This window comes from Gopherus evgoodei, chromosome 1 (assembly GCF_007399415.2).
Source record: "Gopherus evgoodei ecotype Sinaloan lineage chromosome 1, rGopEvg1_v1.p, whole genome shotgun sequence".
NCBI lineage: Eukaryota > Metazoa > Chordata > Testudines > Testudinidae > Gopherus > Gopherus evgoodei.
Window position 1 is genome coordinate 123,294,348 of NC_044322.1, and position 17,104 is coordinate 123,311,451.

General features: G+C 40.0%; 1 protein-coding gene across 7 annotated transcripts in view; it reads right to left on the reverse strand.

Moving 5' to 3' along the window:
- TUBGCP5 (tubulin gamma complex associated protein 5) overlaps nt 1-17,104 on the reverse strand; it is a 59,703-nt gene that overhangs the window by 24,219 nt on the left and 18,380 nt on the right. For 6 of the 7 annotated variants that reach the window (XR_004001437.1, XR_004001438.1, XM_030571301.1 and 3 more), the window contains 8 exons: nt 16,831-17,099; nt 15,374-15,572; nt 11,776-11,964; nt 9,269-9,451; nt 8,183-8,267; nt 7,953-8,073; nt 6,030-6,208; nt 4,581-4,706 (listed from right to left, as the gene is read on the reverse strand). Coding sequence is in view for 5 of the 7 variants with exons in the window: in XM_030571301.1 (XP_030427161.1) it covers nt 4,581-4,706; nt 6,030-6,208; nt 7,953-8,073; nt 8,183-8,267; nt 9,269-9,451; nt 11,776-11,964; nt 15,374-15,572; nt 16,831-17,099 (1,351 nt within the window). In the remaining 2 variants the exon portion in view is untranslated. The remainder of the gene's footprint in view (nt 1-4,580; nt 4,707-6,029; nt 6,209-7,952; nt 8,074-8,182; nt 8,268-9,268; nt 9,452-11,775; nt 11,965-15,373; nt 15,573-16,830; nt 17,100-17,104) is intronic. The other variant, XM_030571319.1, reaches the window with a different exon arrangement.

The window sequence follows — 17,104 nt, forward strand, 5'->3', positions numbered from 1 at the left end:
CTGCCACCCAAGGCCTGTGAAAGTGTGGGATCATTGTCCAGGATGGGATGTAGATCCCTGATGATGCGTTGGAAGGGTTTTAGCTGGGGACTGTATGTGATGGCCAGTGGAGTCCTGTTGGTTCCTTTCTTGGGTTTGTCTTGCAGTAGGAGGCTTCTAGGTACACGTCTGGCTCTGGATGATCTGTTTCCTTATTTCCTCGTGCGGGTATTGTAGTTGTGAGAATGCTTGGTGGAGATTTTGTAGGTGTTGGTCCCTGTCTGAGAGGTTAGAGCAGATGCAGTTGTACCTCAGTGCTTGGCTGTAGATAATGGATCATGTGATGTGCCCGGGATGGAAGCTGGAGGCAGGCACAGCGCTCGGTAGGTTTTCGGTATAGGGTGGTGTTAAAGTGACCATCACTTATTTGCACTGTGGTGTCTAGGAAGTGGACCTCCCGTGTAGCTTGGTCCAGGCTGAGGCTGATGGTGGGGTGGAAGCTGTTGAAATCGTGGTGGAATTTTTCCAGAGTCTCCTTCCCATGGGTCCAGATGATGAAGATGTCATCAATGTAGTGTAGGTAGAGAAGGGGAGTGAGTGGACGAGAGCTGAGGAAGCGTTGTTCCAGGTCAGCCATAAAAATACTGGCATATTGTGGGGCCATGCGGGTGCCCATAGCGGTGCCACTGATCTGGAGATATATATAGTCATCTAATTTGAAATAGTTGCATGTCAGGATAAAGGCACAGAGCACAGCAGCCAGTTACGCTGTGGCATCATCAGGGATACTGTTCCTGACAGCTTGTATTCCATCTGTGTGTGGGATGTTTGTGTAGAGAGCCTCTACATCCATGGTGGCTAGGATGGTGTTTTCTGGAAGGTCACCAATGCATTGTAGTTTCCTCAGGAAATCAGTGGTGTCACGGAGATAGCTGGGAGTGCTTTTACAGATCCAGACTAACACGGCTACCCCTCCGATACTTGACACCATGCAAGGCACTGCATTTAGCCGTATGGAGTGGAAATCCATCAACCTTATGAAGAAACTTGCACAAATACCAAACCAGTTTCTCCTCCCTTGGTTTTCACACCTCAACTCTAGAACAGGGCCTCATCCTCCCCGATTGAACTAACCTCGTTATCTCTAGCTTGCTTGCAAATATATACCTGCCCCTGGAAATTTCCATTACATGCATCTGATGAAGTGCGTATTCACCCACGAAAGCTCATGCTCCAAAACGTCTGTTAGTCTGTAAGGTGCCACAGGATTCTCTGCTGCTTTTATAGATCCAGACTAACATGGCTACCCCTCTGAAACTTGATCTATAAATGGGAAACCACTCCTTAGTGTGGGCTTCGTGTAGGCACAACAAGCACCTATGTGGGGATTTTTCTTGGGGATTGCTCCCCCTCATGACGGACAATTTTTAACCCCAGGTAAGGGCAATAATAGGGAAACACAAATAATAACTAACTACAGCAACACTAACTAACTAACGCTATACTTAGGGTACTAATTTCTAGTTGTATTTAGTTAAAGTCACTAAAAATAGAGGGATTCTGAGGTGAAAACCATGCAGAGCTCCAACTGCAGGCACAGGCAGTAAGAAGAAACTGATGGATGTCATGGTGGTACTGCCTCATATAGCCAGAGGAGGGGCTATGGGCACAAGTGCCACCCCTCTACAGGTATTGCTTGGCAATATTCTCTGGCTCCTGTGTGCTAGGCGTGTACACACCTAAGTGGAATACACAGCTGCATCTACTCAAAGAAACTGCCACGATGGCTGTCAGGTAAACTCTAATGGAAATTAGTGACAGTTCCAAGTTTCTAAAATAATAGAATGTAGTCCACCATATTTGACAGTGATGAGATTGTGAGTGGAATGTGTTTGAGGCCACACCAGCAGGCAAATCTTGTCCATTTTTGCAAGTGTAGCATGTAGATGGTTTTCTGCTGGAGAACAGGCATATCTGACTGCTCTGAGTTCCATGGAGTTGATGTGCAGAGTGGTTTCCAGAGCTGTCCATGTGTCCCAGGCCATGTGGGTGTCTAGATGTGCTCCCCATCCCAACAGGGATGCATCCATCATTATGATAACTGCAGGGGGAGGGCAGCTGAAAGGGACTCCTGCACAAACTTTGTGAGGGTATTTCCACCAATTGAGAGATTCTTTTATGAAAGCAGGTATCAAAAGTAGTATAGTTAGACTGTGTCTGTTCAGGGAATTAACAGTCCTGAACCACAATTGAAGGCATCCCATGCACAGTCTTGCATGGTATATAATGAAAGTATCAGCTGCCATAGGACCCAACAGCTGAAAACAGTTCTTGACCAGGGTTTGAGGGCTGATCTGGACTGTACTGACTATGACGGATAGAGTCATGAATCTGTGCATTGAGAGGTAGGCTCTTGCCCCTATTAAATTGACATGAACTCATATTCTAACTTTTGCATAGGGATTAAGGTGGATTTTTGCATGTTCAACTGCAGATCAAATTGGAGAAAGAGAGGTCTATGGCTTCACAAGTTGCTTCCTGAGCTTTCAGAAGCCAATTGTCTAGGTAAGGGAACACCACAATTCCCTTCTGTGGAGATGTCCTGCTATTACTGACATGGCCTTTGGGTGAAGTGGGGGGGGGGGGAGAGAATCCTTCAACATTTGTAGAGATTGTGCTTTCAGCAAATAGTTTGGTGCAATCAAAAGGAAGGCCCTGGCCATATTCTGGACCTCTTTGGGAAACCTCTGAGAGCAGAAGCCAGAAGGCCCTTATAACTACAACCGTGGAAATCAAATGAGTGGCAGTATCACCAGAGCCAAAAGAGGCCTACAAAAATATGTTCAGGTGAGCAGTTGGCCTTCTGCAATAATTGCCTGGAATTGCTCTCTATGTTCTGCTGGTAGATACTCAATAAAGGAGTTCAGCTTGGTATAATTTATATAGTTATACTTCACCATTAATGCCTGGTAGTTGGCGATTCTCAATTGTAAATGGCTGACAAATATCCTTTTCTACCAAACACGTCGAGGCGTTTAGGCTCTGTTTCACAGAGCATAGATACAGCATGGTTCTGACTTCACTGTTTATTAACCCCCTTGACCATTAAGGAGTTAGGAAAGGAATTGGGAAAATAAAAATGGAGTCCTCAGAGGTGACAAGATATTTTTGTCTGCACTCTTACACATGGGCAGAATTGACGGTGGGCTACGCCAAATAACCTTGCAGGATCTAGAAGGGCCTTGTTAACAGTTAGGGTAATTCGGGCAGATGAAACTGTCTGAAGGATGCCAAGTAGCTTATGATGTGGTTCTTTAATCTCCTCAAGATAGATCTGCAAACAATCTACAACCTTCTTGATAAGGTCCTGCCACTTTACAATTCGGAATTGCCAACTCTCAGGCATTAAATTATACCAAGCTCAACTCCTTTATTGAGCATGTACCAGCAGAACTTGATAGTCTTTAGTTTTAACCATATTCTGAGTACCTGAGGAACCAGCAGCCTGATGGGTTGAAGAGAAGTAGAGGCTGAAGTCATTGGAGACTGCGACTTCTTTGAGGTAGTTCCCTACCTGGAAAACTCGAGGGATGGTCTCTGGGAATCTTATGAAAGGAATCATGCCCTCAAGGAGTACAGTGGAGGCAGAGGACTTACTCAGAGGCCAACATACAGCCTCATCACTGTCAGAGGCTGGGCATAGTGAGCTCTCTATTGTGAGCAGTCAGTTAGAGCTCCCTGTTTTTTGATGGCTCCAGATTTTAATGCCAGACAGAAGTTGCACTTTTAGAAAATATGAGACTCCCCAGGGCAACAAATGCACGAGGAGTGTCAGTCAGTCTCTGGGAATGCCCGCTGGCACAACAGACAGCGTCTGAAACCAGGAGAACTTAGCATGTCCTCCCAATAAAGTATAAGCTCCCAGAAAAGGAGAAATTATCGATCTAAAAGCCAAATATATATATATGAAAAAATTAAAAATCTTTTCAAAAAAGCCAGAACAGCTAAAACTACTACTAAAGTACTAACTACTAACTATACTAAGAACAACTATAAAAAACTAAGTTCTAAAAGAGCTAAGACGACACAGTTGGGGTAAAACAATGCAGACAACTGATAAGGCTTTGTCCCAGGCCAATTCGGGTTAGAAAGAACTTAGGGTTGTTTTCCCACGCAGTGCTATCTAACAGCACAAACCATGAGACTGAGTAACACACTTGCGCGGGCCAAATGGACACTGCTCTGAGAAATCTCCAATCAAAGGCACAGAGGGCACAAGAGCTCCTGGAGAGGAGCACCTATAGAGACAGTACTCAAAGAATCAGCATAAATTCCCACATCTTCTAGCCACAGGTGACCCATGTACAATCTGAAGAAGAACTGAACTGTATAATTAAGGAAATGATTCTGAGTGGGAAGTAACTCCAGGTTTACAAGGAAAATGAGTCTCAATTGTGACTCTGGAAAGGCTACTGCCTCTCCACAATATCTATAATTACCATATGTAAAAATCCAATATATACTGGATGATTTGTAATGACAAACATTGTCTCCCTTGTTGAGTTGAAAATACCACGTATTCAGTTTTACTTAACACATACCTTTTCTCTCAGAAGGCAGCGATCATGGATTGTAGACAAATATCTATAATGAATTTTAATCAGTTGATCTAAATCTTTGGCTTCTTCTACCTGATGCTGAAACTCCAAACCTGTACTGTGAAGAATCTTTAAGAGAGAAAGCAAGGAGTATTAACATTAATACCACTTCTATGACTGGAATCCCCATAGTTCTTTTCTCTACACTTCTCTGGGGAGTTCTTTTTATCAGGGATTTGGAGCAATCAAATTTTTGAATTGCTCCGCTCCAGCTTTGGGCTAAAACCTACTGGTCCGTGCTCCAGCTCCGCTCCAAAGTCCTGCTTTTTATAGTCTGAACCTCAATTATTCCCTCACTCCTCCCCTCTTCTATCACTACCTTTGAGGTTCAGTCTTATGGCCACCATCCATATAACCAAAACCTGAACTCTCTCCAACTTGTCAACGATATTCTTTAATTTGACAGAGCAGCAGTTCTCAAACTTCATTGCACTAAGACTCCCTTCCGATGACAAAAATTACTAAGCAACCCTGGGCGAGGGCCGGAGCCCAAGACATGCTGCCCCAGGGCCAAAGCCCTCAGACTTCAGATTCAGCCCTGAGCCCTAGCAAATCTAACACTGGCCTTGGTGACCCCATTAAAATGGGGTCACGAGTCACTTTGGGATCACAACCCACAGTTTGAGAACCACAGGATAGAGGCTGCTCTTGTACCATGGACTGAATATGCCATTTCTGTAGGTGTTGATTCAGGGCATGCTACCATCATTAAAAATCCCAGATCCTGAAGGCCTAAGAATCAAGAGACTGGGACTGAAAATAGAACTCAGAACCTCTTGCATAACACAAAACATCATCATCAAGAAAGTGGGCCAGCTTCCATCTATTCTCCTTTCAAAAAGAGTGTATTAACACAGAATGGCAATTCATATACAGTAGTAGGGTAAGTGTAAATCTACACAAGTTCCTGCTTCATTTAAGAGAATATAAACTTTTGGAAATGGAAATTAGTTAACTCCCAGAGGCACACATGTAAAGACACAACTTTTTCAGTAATGCTATTAGGAATGCAGAATAACAGCAGCTTACTGAAATCTATTGTTTCTTTTGACATTAACGTCCTTTCTTTGTAAACCTTTGGGGTGAAAAGTTAGTCTGAAGAAAAAAGTTTTACTAATATCAAAGAATTATGTACATTAAAAATTCCTAAAAGTCTATTTAATATTCACTGATTTAAGATTTCTTAAATAAAATTCAAACAAACAACCAGCATGAATATTTTCAATATATATTCCTTTTTAGTTCAGGACTTAAAAACTGAACAAAAACAGACATCACGTGAAGACATTACTTACTTGCACGTTTAGTCACAAGTTGTTTTGAATTATTAGCTATATTATGACTACTGTTAGAAATTCCTACAATACTTAAGATTATTGTAAAAGGACAAACCCTGGTCATGATGTAGTTGTGCAAGCTGTTAACAAAATGCATGAGTTTCACTCTTACGAGGAACATGCGGTGAATTTGTTGTTTTATAAGTTCTGTTTGTGATCCAAACTGAGGAACTGTCTCTTGTTCTAATTGAGGTCCTTCTTTAAGCTGTGGTTTTTCGGTAGCATTTACCAGTTCTAAAAATGGAGAGGAAAATGTCTGGGTGCATATTTATAATATAAGTAGGTATTAACTGCATTTAAATATTAATTAAAACTAAAATGCATCCTTTTTATTAAAGTTATCAGAACAATAATATACTGAAATAGCTTTTGTTCTTTAATTCAGATACTTACCAGTATCTGCATAACAATCATATATTAAAATAGTAACTGGGAGGGGATATTATGATGCAATTAATTGTTTGCTACATATTAAAGTGCCAAGGTTGATATATTACAATATTTAAAAAATTACACAAACATAAACTGTTATCTCCACAAAGTGAAGAACACTTCAAAGCCCAGTTATACTCTTACAAATTAAAACTCATTTTAGCAAATTAGAAAGTACAGTTCTCAATACCTTCAGTGACACAACGATCCAAGAGAGTTTTAAAAGCCTTTAGGTGAAACCTCAGCCCAATCACTCAAATAACTGTGTCATCCAGAGAGTTTATTTTCAAAAGTTAACCAGGGTGGACTGCTTCATATAAAACTCTTAATAGTATCAACACCAAAAGGCCACTGAAGTGGAATCTTGGAAAAATCCCTGACCCTTCTCCCCAACAGTCCCACACGCCCTACTGATCTTGACCACACAATTAAAGAGCCCATAGACTTCCTGCCAGCACAGGAAAATTAAACTCCCAAGTACACATTCTGACCTATATAAATTTACTTTGTAGTTTATAAAGGGTAAGTAACTATTTTCACAATCACTTAGGACAGGAAGTAATGTTACTGGTAAAATCATGGCTGTATTTGCATTAGGATATGATGCACAGGACTTCCTTCAGTAGCTATGGTTGAAGAATGACCTAGTAACAAATCTCAGAGATTTGAAAAAACAAACAAATCAAACAAAAAAACTAACTATAGCTGAATTAAGGTATGGTAGGGGTCCATTGCAGACAAAGTAGGACTCATCAATTCTGTATTTGGTGCCTAGATACCATACCACAGTGATTGTTGCAAAAGAAATGCCTCAATAAATATAGCTGGCTATATTTAATACGTGTGTTAAATGAGACACAGATATGATGAATTCTGTAAAGCCATCAAGGATCCAACTAGTTTATAATCTCTTATCCTAGATGCTTATACATCCATTACCACAAATGAGAAAAATTTGCCATCAAGATGGATGGATATTGCCCCCAGCAACGTCAATTTTACTTCAAAACTTGACTTCCAAAATCATATAACTGCATACTTATCAGGAAAGGATTCTCATCATGGGCCTTATTCGAACACCAATGAAGTCAATGGAAAGACTCCAATTCATTTCAGTGGGTTTAGATGAGGTTCCATGTGACTTTCACACTGCTCTGCTGAGCAAAATTAATTTAGCAACTATCTTCCCCAGCACCTTGTAAATGCTACGAACAGGTGCTATTATGCTGCAATACTGACTACTGAAAAAGGCTACTGTAATACTGGGTGTATTCAAACAACTGTCACTAGCATGGCTACCAATATGCCATAAAACAAGACCTTATACAGTCCGCGGGAGCCAAAAAAATCTTACCGTGTTATAGGTGAAACCGCGTTATATTGAACTTGATTTGATCTGTCGGAGCGTGCAGCCCCGCCCAGAGCGCTGCTTTACGGCATTATATAAGAATTCGTGTCATAGTGGGTGGCGTTATAATGGGGTAGAGGTGTATTTTCAGTGATATAGATTTAAGATTAACAAGAAGTGTTTCAAGAAATTTCTTACCATCAAATCGTAAAACATCTAAGCTATACTTGGCCCACTTTATTTGTAATAAGAGAAGAAACACCTGATTGTAAATTTTTTGACATTCTAAACTTATAACTATATCCACAGGCCAAGGGACCTAAAGAGGAAAAAACACACAAAAAAAAACCCTTAATTTGATGGAGCAATTTGCTGTTACTTCAAATGTTTTTTAAATTTAAAGCAAAAGAAACATTATTATATTTTACCTTATAGCTCAATGTTAAGCCATCTAAGGTATGGACAGGGAGTTTCTTCTTTGCTGTATCGATACTTTCAAAAGATATTGACAGCCTACAAAAAGAAACAAATACCCTAGTTGCCAATGGTTTGCACTAAGCCGGTGGTTATCTTAAAATGTTTTGTTTTAATCTGTCATTACTAAATATTAAGGATCAGATTTAACCTGGTAGGGAAAGATTTGTAAGAATACCTCTGCTCCGAGCTTTGTAAAAAGACTGTATAACATGGGGTGGCCAACCTGTGGCTCCGGAGCCTCATGCGGCTCTTCAGAAGTTAAGATGCAGCTCCTTGTATAGGCACCGACTCTGGGGCTGGAGCTACAGGTGCCAACTTTCCAATGTGCCGGGGGGTGCTCACTGCTCAACCTGTCTTTAACATAGGCCCAACCCCCACTCCACTCCTTTCCACCTCCTCCCCTGAGCCTGCCCTGCCCTCCCTCCTCCCCATCCCAGAGCCTCCTGCATGCCATGAAACAGCTGATCAGGATATGTGGGGAGGGAGGGGGAGGCATTATTGGCAGGCATTGATTGGCCGGTGGACGGGAGGCACTGGGAGCGGGGGGCAAGAGGGAGGGGAGCTGATGGGGGGCTGCTGACATATTACTGTGGCTCTTTGGCAATGTACATTGGTAAATTCTGGCTCCTTCTCAGACTCAGGCTGGCCACCCTGGTATAACAGAATTACTAATGAAGACACTATTGCAAGTGAATATATAAGGGAACTTATTGTGGAAGAACACAAAAACAAATGTCTACAGATAAAATGTAGTTCTAGTGAACAAATTAATTAATGCTCTCATATTTTAAGTAGATAACAATCATATATTTATTTCCACCATACTGCATTCTATCAATGCACACAATAGTTTCTAACACAAAACACAGTGACAGAATGACTCAAAGCGGTTGAACTTACAGCTATACTGATGACTAAGACCACAACAGAGCCTAATATTTATGTATTTCATAAATCTATCATTTCAACAGGAAGAGAGAAGGAAATTGAAAGGAAAAAAGTCATTTTTACTCTAAACTTAATTCCGTGCATTTTACCTTGAACTGTCCTCTGGGTAACGTTGTCCAACTGCTTCCTGGAGTTGGACATTTAGGAATGATACATTCTGCCAAGTTTCCTTTTCTCTTATTTTATCAAAAATAGATGTGTAGAAATCATACATAGTATCCCCAGCTTCAAGCAAAAAAAAGTTTCGCATTGCCTGCAAGTACTCTACCAGCCTGAACAGGGAATACAAATATACAAACATCTCTTCAATCTGCATTATATTCCTTTATCATAAAATGTCACATTATGTAATGCAAACCTTTAAGTCTCATCATCACAAGAACTCTCAACTGAATCCTATACTTCAGTGAAGTCTACTATACATTATTTTTTCACATAAACATCACTTAGGCCCAGATGTAGCAAAATATTTAACCATGTGCGTAGCTCAAAGCATTGAAAGTAGTGCCACCGACTTCAGTAGGACTAGTCATGTACTCAAGCAGTTTTCTGGATCAGGCCCTCAGTTCAAGAACAGCTTTATGGGGAGAAATAGTGCATCCTGGGACCAACTGGCTAAGCAGCAGTTCTGCAGAAAAGGACCTGGGGATCACAGTGGACAAGAAGCTGGATATGAGTCAGCAGTGTGCCTTCGTTGCCAAGAAGGCCAATGGCATATTGGGCTGAATTAGTAGGAGCACTGCCAGCAGATCGAAGGAAGTGATTATTCCCCTCTATTCGGCTCTGGTGAGGTCACACCTGGAGTATTGTGTCCAGTTTTGGTCCCACCACTACAGAAGAGATGTGGACAAATTGGAGAGTCTCCAGCAGAGGGCAACGAAAATGATTAGGGGCTGGGGCACATGACTTACAAGGAGAGGTTGAGGGAACTGGGGTTATGTAGTCTGCAGAAGAGAAGAGTGAGGGGGGATTTGATAGCAGCCTTCAACTACCTGAAAGAGGTTTCCCAAAGAGGATGGATCTAAACTGTTCTCAGTGGTAGCAGATGACAGAACAAGAAGCAATGGTCTCAAGTTGCAGTGGGGTACGTCTAGGTTGGATATTAGGAAATACTATTTCACTAGGAGAGTGGTAAAGCACTGGAATGGGTTACCGAGGGAGGTGATGGAATCTCCATCCTTAGAGATTTTTAAAGCCCAGCTTGACAAAGCCCTGGCTGGGATGATTTAGTTGGTGTTGGTCCTGCTTTGAGCAGGGGATTGGACTAAATGATCTCCTGAGGTCTCTTCCAACTCTAATATCCTATGATCTATCTAACTGGAGAACCTGAAAAAATTCCAACGTCACTGAGAGTTTCACCTAAGTAAGGGCTCCAATATCAGTTCCTTATCTGTTAAAAAGGGGGAAGAAGTGGTAGTAGTACTTCCTTATTTCACAGAGGTGCTGTGAGGATGGATACATTTAAAGACTGTAAGGCAATTAGATACTATGGTGATGGGGGCCACATTAGTACCTTAAATAGAAACACTGTGACTTAGGACCAGGTTAGAGGTCATGAGATCAGGTCACTTTACTCAACTCAGCATGACAATATCACATAATTAGTGGTAGTATAATGGCCAAATTCTAATTTAGATAATCATATTCTGTCTTCCTAAAATTTCTCCTATATTTTCAGCTGACTGTGTGAAAGCCTGGTTCCACTGAAGTCAATAATAGCTTTGACATTGACTTAACTGGGGCCAGGATTTTATGCATTGTTTTTTCTAGGAATATTTATATTTGTCAATTTTTAACTGTTTTCATACTTCTCTACCCCAAAAGTACTTAATACTATAATCTAGTGTATGTATTAAGACGTGTGTTTACCTTTAAACATTATTTAATTAAAGCAAATGTAGTAAAATACTATGTTTTTATCAAGCTGCTTACACTTTACTTTTTCTTTGCTTATCATTATTTGTATTACAATACTCCTTAGAGACCCAGTCTGAAACTGGACACCCACTGTGCTTCATGCTGTATATTTATACAGCAAGAAAAGGTTCCTTCAAAAAAAGACCTTACAAACTAAGGGCTTATCTACATTTAAAATGCTACAGCGGCACCATAGTGCAGCTGCACTTCAGTGTAGGTAGCACCTACACTGACGGGAGAATTTCTCCCACCAGTGCACGTGATCCACTTCACCGAAAGGCGATAGCTAGGTCTTCCATTGACCTAGTGCTGCCTACATGGAGACTTAGATCAGCTTGACTATGCCACTCAGGGATGTGAATTTATAATACCCAAATGATGCAGTTATGCCAACATAATTTTCTATTGTAGACTAGGCGTAAGTAGGTAATACAGACAAAGGGATAGAACACAAAAGAACAATGAATAGAGTGATGGTTGGAAAATATTATGTTAATTCCGCATATTATTAGTGCTTTTGTTATTGTTTATCACAGCAGAATTAGAAGAGAAGATTAAACAGTTTGTAAAAGATTTCAACTACAAATCAATTTTCTTAAAATAATTGGTGCTTTTACAGTATGATATACCAATGATAATGGAATATGCTTTTTAAGTAGGACCTAATTTCATTTCTTACCTGTAATCCTTCTTTAAAGTTTGCATTAGGTTGCCACAGCATTCCAGGTATTGCTTATCTATGTGAGGATAAAGGCAAGACCTCAGTGTCAGTTCAAATGTCTGGCATGTCACTGATTCAGACGATCTATCCACGCAAACATCACCACCAGTAAATTTCTCATGAAAGTCACTTTGCTCCAAATACAGCCTTCAAAATTAAAAAAAAAACATTGCTTAGCTGGAAAGGAATTGATCCATATACCACCTAACAGAATGTGTCATATATTTAAAACTTTGTGGTCTTATTTAGCTTTCTGCTTAAAAAAAAAATATGGCATTGAAAAAGTAGTAAAAAGTTCATTCCAGTACTGGTAACTCAATGGATATTAGTGCCTTAACTCAGACAAGGCCATTATTTTGAGTGACTATTCATACAACCTTTGTATAACAAGGTAGAAGAATACTAGTTTGGATGATGTGCTATACCACCTAATCACTCACTGTGTTTATGCCAGTTCTTGTTGTAGTTGTGAGAAGCAATACCAGTACAAATACTGTGGACCTCAAGAAAAAATATTTGTTTTATATGATCTTTTAGGGCTAGACTGTGATGTAAGGCCTAAACAAGGGGTTATCAGTTTTCATGTATTCCAAGCCAGAAAGGACCACTGTGGTTGTCTAGTCTGTCCTCCTGTATAACACGTCACAGAATTTCCCCAAAATAATTTCTACAGAATATATTTTAGAAAAACATCAACCTTGATTTAAAAATTGCCAGTAATGGAAAATCCACTCTGACCCTCAGTAAATTGTTCAACTGGTTAGTTACCATCACTTAAATATTTACGCCTTAGTTCCAGTCTAAATTTATCTAGCTTCAACTTTCAGCCACTGGATGTAGCTATACCTTTCTCTGCTAGACTGAAGTGTCCATTATCAAGTACTTGCTCCCCCTGTAGGTACTCAGATGGTAATCAAGTCATCCCTTAACACTCTCTTTGTTAAGCCAAATAGATGGAGCTTCCTGAGTCTACCATTACTAAAGCATGTTTTCTAGTCCTTTAATAATTCTTGTGGCTCTTTTCTGAACACACTTCAATTTATCAACATCCTTCCTGAACTGTGAACACCAGAACTGGACACAGCATTCCAGCAGAAGTTGCAAAAGTGCCAAATATAGATTTGGGTAGCCTGCGTATGGCTATAAGAGGGGGAATCTTACTTCAATGCACAGTCACACAGCTCAACTCATAATCTCTCTCTTAATGAGATAAGACAAACCTTGGAAGTCAGGAGAACACCAGCCCTAGGTAGGGGTAGAAATACATTACTGGAGCCAGCTATTGGATCTCTAGAAGACAGGTAATAACATGTGTTGGGGGACGAGGAGAAAACACAGCCACTCTCCTTCCCAACCCTCACCAGAAGATGGGTGTTTCCTTGGTCCATATGGTGTCCTCCAGTGGAGGACATGAGTCACTGGGACGACCGGAGAGAATCACAGATTATTAGGGTTGGAAGGGACCTCAAGAGATCATCTAGTCCAAACCCCTGCTCAAAGCAGGACCAATCCCCAAATCCCTAAATGGCCCCCTCAGGGACTGAACTCACAACCCTGGGTTTAGCAGGCCAATCCGCAAATCACTGAGCTATCCCTCCACAAGGGGGAGCGCAATGTCTTTCTTCTCTTCCCTTTCCCACCACCCTGCTACAGCAGCTCTAGCAGCAACCTGGGGTTCCTAATGAACCACATGCTGCTGCCTGCTGTTGTGGCAGCAATGGCAGCTTGGCCTTAAAATTTTCCTGTCCAATTATTACTTTGGCACTCTGTCAACATTTCCCAGAGAAACTAGTAAGAGAAGGTTAATGGCAATTTGTAACAGTATATATCTCAGCAAAAGCTGGACAGAACTTAATCGGACAAAGAAAAGGTGCTCCGGTAGCCTGAAGGCTTCCCCCACTGAATATCCAAGGCCAACTGCAAACAATAAAGGGATAAGAGTCTCAAAAATAAGATTGTAAAAAAATTTTTTTAGAATGAAAAAAAGTGTTAGGTAACATAAATATAGTGGTCACTACTAAGAGCTGCTCTGCACTAGAAAATTAGATCAATCCATCTCCTTCCCTATTTAGGTAGTGCTAGGTTCACCTAAGAATTCCAGACTCTTGAAGTAGTGGATTAACTACGCCAAAGGGAGACCCCTTCCCACTGGCATAGGTAGTGTCTGTTGTGCTGAAGTGCTACAGTGGTGCACTAACTATCCTTATAATATTATACTGTTGGAAAATCTTTGGGTCAGACATTTAACACTTAAGGTATGTCTATATGTACAGAACTGCAGTGGCTTATCTGTACTGATACACCTGCGCCACTGCAGTGTGTCTGATGAAGACACTCTATGCTGACAGGAGAGAGCTCTCCTGTCAGCATAAAAAAAACCACCTCTGCAAGCAGCATAAGCTATGTCAATGGGAGAAGCTCTCCCATCAACACAATGCTGTGCACACAAACACTTATGTTGCTGTAACCTATGTCACTCGGGGGTGGAATATTCACATCCCTGCGCAACATAAATTTTGCAGACATAGGCTATAGTGTCGACATAGCACTAGTAAGCCAAAGCTAATTAGTTTATCAGAGTAGGGTCAAAATCATCATTACAATACAGCAAAAGCTATCAACAACAGGTAAAATCATTGTTGTGCAAGTCTGGTTTCCACCACTTCAGAGCAGAGAGAGTGTCTTGATTGACAAAAAGACTGAGTTAACCAGCCTATCAACTTTTAAGAGAATATTTTCATCCACTGAGAGAGATTATGTACACAGCTCAACTATTAATTACAATATTCTTATAATACATTGTATTACCTGTTAAACTGTAAGGTTAACTTCACAATGAAGGCTTTTAAATACAACCAAGAACTAAAGGCACCATTGTTACATTAGAACTCTTTTTGAGAAGACGGAACACCGATCTACCGACTGGTATGCAAGAGAAATAAATAGCTAACATTCTCACCACTAATTATTACGACTCATGTAAGACTGTTAAAATCAACATGTTGCTGCTCTGCTAGTTTCCTCACATTACCCTATCACAAAGGAACAATTATTTTTGTGGCAATTAACCTCATTCCTGAAATGTTTGTTTTAAACTACTATAAGTACCACAGTAGAATTTTGCAAGATACATCTCTGTGATGATCAGCCAAAGAGAAACATGTTGATTCAAATGAAAGACATTTTACATAATGTGCCACGCACACACGTTAAAAATATTACATTTTGCTATCATAATTCATTTGAGAAATTATATCTAATTTTTTGTAATAAAATTTTCTATGTTAGAGACAGTTCCTATTTTCTATACTAAAAACATTTAAGTCCTGCTATATGTAGCAGGCATATACAGAAACATTCTAGAACACTCATTTAATAATTTATATTTTTAATGAACCTTTGGCTAGTCATAAGCTGCCTGGGACAATTCTAAGCCATGTTCCCCTTTAGGCTTGTTCCTGAGCTTGTCTGTTTTAAGCAGCAAGAGCAAAAGTTTATGCCTTGTGGCTTCTGATAACACAGTGATGACATTGGTATCTATCAGGTGTTCAATTACCTAGCAAAGTTAATAGCCAGCAATGGATCATGAACATCATCCAGTTCTAAGTGTCTCTCTGCTATAGACTGCATCTTTATCAAACTCTGCTTTGTAGCTTGTTGTTCTGTAATAATATCTGGAACAGATTCTTCCCCATGCCGCAGACGGGACTGCACAGACTCCAGAAATAGTGTGTACAAACTCTTTCTTTCTGCATCTGAAGTGCATAGTAAAATATATGGTAAATATTATTCTAAGAAACAGTGTTGATTACAGGTCTGTTGCCTCTTATGCGCATTTAACATGTGCGATTTCAGCTTTACGCAGTCGGCAAAAACAAAAACAAAAAAAAGAACAAAAATTTTAATACTGTACCTGTAGTGCAGGCGATTCCGCCTGCCATTCAACTCAATGTAATTTTGACTATACGAGGTTTTCGCTTTACGTGCTAACCGCGGAATGGAACCCCCGTGTAAGACGAGACTTGCCTGTATACTAGAACAACTAAGTTAAGAAGGTTAACATAAACCCAGTTTTGCTTGCTATATTTCCATATGCAGCATCAACAATACCTAGGCTGTGATTCACAAGGTACATAAGCACATATCTAACTTTAAATATTTATATTAATAGCTCTATTTATATGCTTAATGTTGGGTACATACTGAAATATCTTGCTGAACTGAGACCTAAAATATGAAATTAATATTTCTGAAAATATTAAACCCTTAAAGACAGTGGGTATCAAGTAACTGTCAGCCATTAATACAAAACTTGTTTTCAATGAGTTTATCCTCCCATGCCAAAAGGGATAACACAGATATAAAAAGCGGTCGCAAAACAGTTCAAAGCCACCTCACTCTACATTTAAATAGAAAGGGACTTGTATAACTTACAAATAGCTAACGTATATTGACCCATGTGAAGACAACAGACATCACAGTTCCCACTACTGTCCTTTGTGTATCATAATTCATGCTGGTTACTCCAAATATTCAGCATGCTTATAGTTGTATCAAGCTCTTTGGGCAGATCAACAGGCTTTCCTCAAATCAGGAATCCTATTTATTACTTAACATCCCTAAACCAATGAACTACTCAGTAATGGGAATCAACTGATTAATCAAATAATAAGAAAATAGTTTTATGGTTTGAATAAAGATCTTAAATAGTACAAACTAACAAGAGAGAATTTAAAATAATATTTAAGAGCAACTTAAAACTGAGAAAAGCAAAGAAATTCTGAATTAAGGTAAAAATTCAGTTCTTCTCATATTGTTGTGTGTGTTGCATGTGTCAGGGGTCTTGGAACAGAACCAGTTTCAAATCAGATGTGAAGTTACAAACCACACAGTGCAAGCTTAACAAGGAGAGTTATATACTAAACAGTGGATTATAATGGAAACACTAATACACCCTAAATACACAAATGCTGTTAGATACAGAGAAGAATATTTTACACAACTTATTTTCACCTCTTGATGCAGCTTGCCGTGGAGAATCATCTTTGGATTGTAGGTTCTTCAACAATTGCATGGACTTTCCAGCCATGATGATTTGTTTTAATACTGGTTTCAGAAAGGAGACCATTGTGTGCTGCCTGCTTGAGGGAGCCTGATCACTGCCAGAGCTGGCACTTGCATTATCACTCATTTTCTCTTCATTCTCCATCTTTTCTGACACACTATATAATGTGTAGGTAGCATACCAAAAATCCCTGTGATTAACTGGGACATTTTTGTTTCTACA